General features: G+C 36.6%; 1 protein-coding gene across 1 annotated transcript; it reads right to left on the reverse strand.

Moving 5' to 3' along the window:
• Positions 1–226: 226 nt before the first annotated feature.
• Positions 227–2,296, reverse strand: armc7 (armadillo repeat containing 7). Its single transcript, XM_044013350.1, has 3 exons — positions 1,857–2,296; positions 1,259–1,402; positions 227–1,172 (listed from the first exon to the last, which is right to left on the reverse strand). The coding sequence occupies exons 1-3, from the start codon at positions 1,939–1,941 to the stop codon at positions 826–828; spliced, it is 576 nt and encodes a 191-aa protein (XP_043869285.1). The 5' UTR covers positions 1,942–2,296; the 3' UTR covers positions 227–825.
• Positions 2,297–9,536: the final 7,240 nt, after the last annotated feature.

A 9,536-nucleotide genomic window follows, 5' to 3' on the forward strand; every position in this document is an offset into this window, starting at 1 on the left:
TAAAAATGAATACTTTGCGGTGCATACATGAGCCAGCATCACAGATACACACACACATACATTCTCAAACACCTTAAAGAATTTCCTCTACAGTCTGACCAGGCCACATGTGCAGTCCACCTGATGCTGGACTGCAGGATCGGATGTCGTCTGCTGTCTAGACCTGAAGGACTCGGCCCAGAAATAGCTCTTAAGAGCCCAGAAGAAAACAAACAGAACTCTTGGCTCTTACAAAAGAACCTCAAGGTTTATTGTAGAAGTTTTTAGTCTACATATTTTGGGTTTGGATTTGACATTTCAGGACATGGTCATTCTCCAGCTGGCCATAGCATGCTCCAACATCTACAAGCAGGTCTTATGAAATCACCTGAAAGCCAAAGGAATGTACATTTTTTGGGGGAAATTGATAGTGATATTAATCCTGCAGAAGGTGAGCTTGTTTTTACAAGCATGGTTTAGTCACTGATTTCTGAATAGTTCAGACTTTTTTAATAGTTTGGGAGTTCATGAAATTATATATAAATGTTATTAGTAATAACCTGATTTGTCTCTCAAGCAATTGCACTGTGTGCGGTTAATCGCTTAAGGCTTTACATAAACACTTCAGTTTCCCTCATGTTGTTTGAAAAAGCATAATGAACTCAAGTTGCTCACAGCAGGTTAAAGGAATGAAAAAGTACAAGAAGATGAGGGCTGTTGTGACTTAAACAACATATTTTACCAGTTTGGCTGAAATATGTTGATCAAAGTTTTGTTTTTGCCACTTTTTACACCTGTGTGCTCTCTCACAGAGAGCAAAACGGATCCATTTTCCATGTGAATACCTCAGTTGTCCTTGGGCAGAGGAATACCAATTGCCGTTTGCTGTCCCTGCATCTGCTGCTCAGCCTGGGCGACCTGCTCCCTGGTACAGCAGTCCTGCAGAAACACAGCAGCCAGGTTGCGCAGACGCGGACTCTCCGAGAGGGAGAAGCGCAGCATACACTGCAGGAGGGCCGGGTCAGTGATCTCAGAGCGAGACGAGGGTGTTGAGAGGTTCATGAGGGTAGTAATAGCTGACAGGACAGTCTCCTCCCTCTGGCTTGAAAGACGGTTTGTGACTAAGCTGATCCCGCTGCTCTGCAGGATGATGTCTCTGCATTCAGGATCCATGCTGAGGTTACACAACCCTCCTGAGAAAAATTGCACATATGAGCAGTGAGGCAGTGTCATACCAGGATGATGAAAACAAACAGGTTTTGTTGGTGTAAAATCTCACCCATCCCAAATTCCACAAAGTTCTCGTTCTCTTCAGTCAACATGTCCAAGAAGAGGTCAGGTACTTGCAGCTCCCTTAGATACTCCATGTTCTTTGGGTCATATGCAAAATTGGCCAAGTTGGCCAGTACTTGCTCCTTTGCCTCTGATGTAATGACAGAAGTTGTGTAAGCAACTGAGGAATAGATAAAAAACTAAACTACAAATAAATTGTACAACCTGACTGATAAATCTGCTCATTATTTGATATCAGCCAACATTCGCATTATTATGGACATAATCAGTATCAAGAGGCTGCAATAAAACACCTAATATTATTTAGAAAGAGACATTCAGAAAAGACATGACACATTTCGTCAAACAGATAACACTGAGGTTACTTTAAAAGGTGCAATAAGATGTTTGCAAACAGTGCCTTAGTAAAACGATTACATACTAACTACACAGTATTGTTTCAGCTTATATACTGTATAATGTCCATACTTTGTTTTTAAGTCTAAATTCAGAAAATGTTATTTATTAACCGTTTTCAGTGAATTTAACAAAGATGTTTTTGTTGAATGATGAAAAACTAAAATAAGAGTATAGTGTGTTCTCACCTTCACTGTCCGTGTCCTGAAACTCAGTCACCAGCGTTTGTAAATATTCAAACCGATCAGATCCTTCAGAAGAACCTTTCCACATATTGACTATATTCTAACACTGTTTAAACGCCTAAAAACAGAGCATGTCATAAACTATCATAATAAACCAACAATGATGCAAAAATGTTCTCATTTAGTCATCGTTGTTTATTACAGTGTTGTTCCTCCGTTGGTCCGTTCATAAAATATGTCCGGAGGAGATCGCGATGAGAGCAAAGATTCCGCATTCTTCCGCGTGAAATTAAATGACTCACAACACGGAAACAAACACACACAAAACCCACACAAAAAAAACATCTAATACATTCTAAGTATTTGGCAAAATGTCATGATGTTCCGGGGATGGTTTTGCAAGGTGAAGAGGCTCAGTAACTGTCGTTACGTTGGCCAGCTTTGTGAAGGTCACTGAAGTTAGCTTCTGACTCGTAAGTTAAAGAGAAACTTACAAGCTATGATTTTAGTTTGTCTAAAATTGTACAAACATTTGAAATATATTATATAATATTAAGTAATGCAACATATTCAAAGTATATAAATGAAATACTAATACACATAACATATTAATATGTATTGTCAATGTTGGTTGATTTTCTTCTTTTAGAGTTTTAGAGTGGATATCTTTTGATGTTTGTGTAATTCAAACCAATGAGTATATCATTAAGAAATAATATAAAACAAAACACACACTATTGTAAATAATTTACTGTTATATCGGATCATAAGTATTTGATCTGCGTTCTGTTTGAAAACTGGCTTTACAGTAATACCAAAATGCTAAGAAATGCCAATTTTGGCATGTTATTATTCACCATCTACCAAAGTCGATGATGTAGACTCAGAACTCGGAAGCAACAAATCGGAAGCTGTGAATGTGAAGCGAACTTCAGCGTCAGGTCTCGCTGCAATGAAGAAACACAGACTGTCCGCTGGAAAACGACTGTCAAAGCCACTTCTGTTTGGAACACTCATTGTTGGATTAGCCGCTGCGTTTTACAACAGGTACCGACAACTGCAGGACTGCATTTTGTTCTGCAGTGAACTATGTTTCTCTGTCTACTCGCACTGGTCCACAGGCTGTCTGTGTCTGTGTGTGACCTGCATTTTCTCATCAGCTAATTCCAAAAATTAAACACATTAACCACGCATAATTTAACATGTTTTAACAGGAAAATCACAGGTGTTCTTTATAACTTCAGGCTCTGTTCAGCTCAGGTTACTCACTGTGAAAGTGAACGAGCATGTACCTTGAAACTGAGGAAGCTAAATGGAACTCAGCTCATTATTAATTTGATGATTTACACCTGCGCTTTTCTTACCTGTCAAAATGGCTGTTATACAGGACCCGTGACCCACAGCAACAACTACTACTAAATGAATCTCAAACTATTTGTGTGTGGGTTTTTTTTGCTGTTTCATAACAAATGTCTTTCAGAGTAGTTTTGGTTTGAGGACAAAACGTGATATTTCTATGGTTTCTAAAACACAGATTGGCATAAACAAAACAAATGAATGGATAAAATAATGAAAATGATCATTAGTTGCAGCCCTACATTGGCCTACTGTGGGTTTTATGTGCTAAAATGCTCTTGACTGTCATATTAAGTCACAACTATTTATAAACGATCTGCACATGAACTCATGGTCAATTAAGAATAAATATTTGCTGTAGTTTTGGCTAAAATAATTCATTATTGGAAGGTTTTTGTGGTGATCGAGGTACAGAAACTGAGCATTATCACCACTTTAACTCCCCTTGCTTTAAGTTGATAAACTACATATGACGGTTGTACTTAAGCATCTGTTTGAATTTGTTAAATCATTCAATACAAAATTCACATGTTTGTGAAAGACCTCAGTCACAGGTCATAGTCATCTTCAAGAGTCAGCTGTAGGTAATCATCCAAGAGGCAGTGTGGAAAGGGATCTATTACTTTCTTTAACTGTATAACAAAATGTATCAGCATTATTTAATTTTTTTCCAAAATGATTTAGTGAATCTATATTTCCTATTGAAAAAGATTTGTATTCGATTAGATTCAGAAGATCTAATACTGACAATTTGCCTGTATGGCAGCAATGCATTTGTCCTGTTTATTGAGTAAAAAGTGGAAACAATGTAATGGATTTGCTCTTATTTGACTGGATTATGAGATGTAAATTGGGATCAGCGCTGCATAGTGATGAAAATAATGTTGACTGACTAATGTTTCTGTGGCCCATGCAGGCACAGCTTTTTTCCAGATGTGACTGAGCTCAGGGCACAGGAGGAAGCGCGCAACAATGTCAGGAGGATTGAAGTCCTGGAGAGGAGGCAGAGGCAGAAAGATGAGCTGGCTGAGAAAAGAAGAGGGAGCAGCTGAATGATGTCTGTGAAACCCTTATTCATTTGTGTGAGGACAGTGAAGGCTTTTTAAAAAAACAAAAAACACCTAAAACCTGATATGTTCCAGTTGTCATCACACATCATTTGTCCTCTGTGTTGGAGACATACGCTGTTCACATATGAATGGACCATGTGACTTATGTGTTATGTCAGTTTTGAGACATGTTAATAAATGATTAAATGAACCAAGTGCCAAAAGTGAGTTTTGGTATTAGCTCATTTCTTGCTCGTTGGTCCAGCAGAGGGCAGCCTTGTTCACACCATCTATCCTACTGTTTATCCACTGAAGGTGATGTGAAGAGCTGGAGTTCACCACGGTGCATGAGAGGAACGAAAGAAACAAACCACTTAAACCACAAGAATCAGGCAGCAGGTTTTTGAAGCTGCCTCTGAGTTGACTGAATCCATCACAATTAGTGCAGAAACTAATGATTATTTTTCATAATCGATTATTCTCCCAATTAACAGAGTACTTGCTTGGTCCAAAAAATGTCAGAATATGGTGAAAAATGTTGAGCGGTGTTTCTCGAATATTCTTTAATGTCTTGGTTCGTCCACAAACCAAAATTATTTAGTTTTAATGATTTCTTTGTTGCATTGAGCAAAGGTATTCTACATAAAGAAAATATTCACATTCACAGAAGCTGAAAAATCAGAAAACCAGTTGTAATTATTGATTAAAAACACATTGATTAATCAATTATCAAAAACGTTGTCAATCAATTTAGAAATTGTTTAATGAATTATTATTGCAGCCATAATAACAGGACACAAAGTCGTGAATTTTTTTGGACAACATACTATACTATGACTTTTTTGACTGATTTTGGACGACACAATATACTATGACTTTTTAGTGTGATTTTGGAAGACATAATATACTATGACTTTTTTGACAGATTTTGGAAGACATGCTATACTATGACTTTTTTGACTGATTTTGGATGACACTATACTATGACGTTTTTAATTAATTTTGGACGGCATACTAAACTATGACTTTTTAGTGTGATTTTGGAAGACACAATATACTATGACTTTTTCAGGTATTTTTGGACTATGACTTTTTTGACTTATTTTGGATGACATACTATAATATGACTTTTTTGTTTTTGGACTTATTTTTTGACTGACATACTATACTAAGACTTATTTTGGATGACATACTATACTTTTGAATATTTTGGATGACATTTATACTAAATTTTGGACTTATTTTGGATGACATACTATAATATGACTTTTTTGAATATTTTGGATGACATACTATACTAAGACACGGCTAGTTTTGGGCGACATGACTGTTTTTGGACAACAGACTATAGTATGACCCTTTTGACTGATTTTGGAAGACATACTATACTAAGACTTTTTGGACTGATTTTGGACGACATACCATCAAATTCTCCCGTACTGAATAATAAAATTGTTAAATATTCAATCAACCCTGATACATTTTTACAGTTTGTCTGTAATCAGCGTTTGGAGCTCCTATTCATGAAGTGATGAATGACGGCTGCAATAAGTAAGAAAAAGGCAGGAGCGACAAGGTTCCTCTAATCAAGCCTGTGAATGGAGCCGTTTCAGGGTCATTGTAATCTTTGGAAAGGAACTGCCGCGAGCGAACAAAGACACAAGTGCAAGAAAAATATGAACATGAATTTAACTGAACAAAAAACTGTGCTTCAATAAAAATCACTGAAAAGCTGAAAAATCAAAGGGCAAGGTCAACAACACTTAGTCCAGTTCTTTCAAATCTCCACACGGTGATTTTTTTAATCATTTTTAATGATATACTCAGTCTTGTTGTATAACAGGAGCAATCCATGTAACCTTTAAGTAACATTTATATTCTATTGATTTGTAAATGTACTGAGCCTTTGAGCTATTGCACGAAAACGCTGTACATTTCTGACATTTACAGAACTGTTGTGTTTCCCCTCAAGCTGTTTTTCTTTAAATATACATCTCTTTAGCATTTACAAAACACAATTAAGACTTGAAACATGTTAAAGTTTAAGATCAAACGTCAACCTAATGTTTCTTTAAAAGGAATTTATTTGTTTGGGATGAAAGATGGAGTCGTAAACACAGTAAGCGGCGCAGGGAAGTGAATGACTGTTGCTGCTTTATGAGTTCGGGTTCTGTTTGCATCACTTCTTTTATAGCAGACTTCATGTGCTGCCTGAAGCCTTCGCAGTGACGATTTTTCCCTCTTTCTTCTGCCCACTGTTTGCTGGCCTGGTGTCAGGACCAGAAAGAATAAGCAGCAGTGAATAACGTGAATGAATCAGTGAAAAAACCCAGCTCTTTATATGTAGGATATGTTATATAAGAAACACCCACATGTCTGTTGTTTATTTGATGAAGAGAATGTGATGCTTTTGCTCGTATCATAAACAGACGCTGGGTGGTCCAAAACGGATCAAGAAAATGTCTAGGTAGAAACAAAAGCAACATCCTTAGAAATGTATATCCAGAGTTTTACACAGCAGCATCCTCGAAAGCATCCATAACCTTCCTTAAATTATGTTTTAATTCAAATTAATGAGATTAAACCACTGTTTAATCTCCGTTTTCCAATAAACACATTTCAAGCGCATGTGCATCACCACGAGTCATTTAAAACTAATATAAAAGATTGATAACACAGTTGTTTTTGTACTGTATTGCTCCACATGAATCAGCATGAGGCCGCTGTACAGAAGGAGGCATTTTATCAATCAGTTTATCGATGGATAAACAAAGCGTTTCAACCCTTATAACCTGTTCAATACATACTGTATTAGTCAGACTACTACTCAACTACTCAACAATTAAGAAATAAGACAGAAAAATAAGGTTATTTGGTTAGAGTCAATACTCTTTGAGTGAACTTCCATGAGTGAATTAATGTAACACTACATAATAATTACTACATAAAGTATAGGCTTTAATGCCTTAACAGTGATAATATATGACGCGATGAGGGCAGATAATGCTGTGTCACTGTAATGATATTAAAAGCAGTGCGACAGAAATGCTACAAATGATTAAATTCCCTAAGTATATCTATATATAAAGTTTATGGCTGTGCACGTCATTGATGCGAGTCATCTTTGCTCTCCTGCACACCAACCATTCATTCTAACGGTGTCATCAAATTCTCAGATGACGCAGCCGTCTTATCGCGAAACACCGGTGTCTGGGAAAGTTGTGAAAAGATGTGATTTGTGAGGCACGTATATGTACCTCGCAGTAAATGTTGACAGAAGGTGGAGGAAAGTGTTTCCAGAGGCTCGAGCGTCGATGATGAATCCATCACTCACATCTGCTCCCACAGGAAACTTGACATTGACAGTAGAAGGATGCACCTGGAGATTTTCTTCCTGATTTCTGTTAAGACTTTTTATGGGTCTGTGGACTCTACACAGTCATAAGATTCAGTATTTCAGATGGGATTGGTGACCTTCTTCTACCTTCTAGTATCTTTATGCAGACAGTCGGGGAGATTGCAGAAGTTGGTTCAGACAAAACAGACTATGACCAAGCTGCACTTGGAATATCACCTCCTTCCATCAGACTCTCTACTTATAATGACTGAAAAAGGTTTTTCCTCCATCAGTGAAGCTTAAATCTGAGAAATATTGTAATGTCATTTTGGATGCTGCATGAAATAGAAGCTGTAGTTCACTGTACTACATCAGTAACATGCATCCAAGTATAATTGCTTCACTGATCTCATCTTTTCACAACAACTGGGTAGCATGGTGAGTGGTTAGCAGTGTTGCCTCACAACAACAAGGTGCCGGGTTTGATTCTCAGTCTGGGACCTTTCTGTGTGGAGATTGCATGTTCTCCCTGTGTCTACATGGGTTTCCACCGTGCTCTCTGGTTTCCTTCCACCATCAAAACATGTATTTATCTTAATTTTAACTTATTTTGTTTTGTTATGGGTTGTCTGTTTTATTTTGTTTTGCCTGAATGTCTGTATCGTGTTGTTTTCTTATGTTTGTGCTTTGCTAAAAAAAAAGTTCAATAAACATATGTTTGAAAATCAGGCAGTGTTTGTACTGCTTAAGTCGAACACAAGGCCTGATTCTCAAGTTGGAATTAAGAAATTATGATTCTTACATGGACTCAAACATTAATTAAACATTAAACTGTATTTAAAAAAAATCTTCAAGGATTTAAGTCACATGATTAATGGATGCTCTGTATGTAAACCACACTGATGCAGATCATTCTGCAGTTTCAAATTGCAATAAAACTTAAAAAAAAAACATGTTAGACACACGGTTGGTCCCTTGTAGTTCAGTCCCAGAGGCGCTGATCAACCCACCATCTGACCTCACAATTTCAGATGTATAATGACAATAAAGATCCTTTCTCTTCCTTTCCTTTCCTCATTAACACATTTAATCTCAAATATCTCACAGATAATCTAATAATAATCTAATTCTATCCTAAAATGTTATTTTTGTAAAGCACACTGTGTTGCCATGTGCATGCTGTGCTTACTGAATACAGATTGACCTGGATTTAGAAATGATATATTAAAGAAGACTAATTCAAATTTTTAAGAAAGTTTAAAAGATTAAGGACAAAAAATTGCTACAATCAGGATTGAACATTGTGTTTCTGACACTTTTTTCTGACCCATTTAAGCAAAATTGGAGACTTTGCAAGTTCTGGTCACATGCAGACATTTTTTTTTCACAGTCTGGAAAACAGGAGGTGTGAAGAGTTTTCACATTAGATGATACATGTATTGTACGAGCCATGTGGTTTTAAATGTAAACTGTTGGATTGTTCGCATGCATATGGTATATGTGTATGCTTGAGCTATAAATGGATATTTGCTCTTTTCACGCTTTTAGTAACCACGTCTGTGGGAAAATCACTTAACAAGAACACACAAGAGAGCAGAGAGCTGATACACCATCATTTTCATAAAAAAAAATATAACAAAAATGAATGATTTTAGCACATTCTGTTAATTAATATGTTCTTCTTTTTTGGCAAAATGAATCATCTTCCAATTTTAAGATGTTTTTGAATGATATATATATTATGAGTAGAATTTATGGGAATTATGAGAGCTATTGCTTTTCCATTTTTAGTGTGACGAAGTATATTATGTGTGTTATGTATTATGTAAAGTCTATATATCTATGGTTTGAAAAAGGGAAATGAAAGTTGTTTTGGCCCTCGCTCTGAATTACAGCGTGACTCAGTAGGGAGCTACATCGATGTTCTCGTTAAAACCGGAG

The sequence above is a fragment of the Solea senegalensis genome, linkage group LG18 (genome assembly GCF_019176455.1).
Source record: "Solea senegalensis isolate Sse05_10M linkage group LG18, IFAPA_SoseM_1, whole genome shotgun sequence".
In the NCBI taxonomy this organism is placed as follows: Eukaryota; Metazoa; Chordata; class Actinopteri; order Pleuronectiformes; family Soleidae; genus Solea; species Solea senegalensis.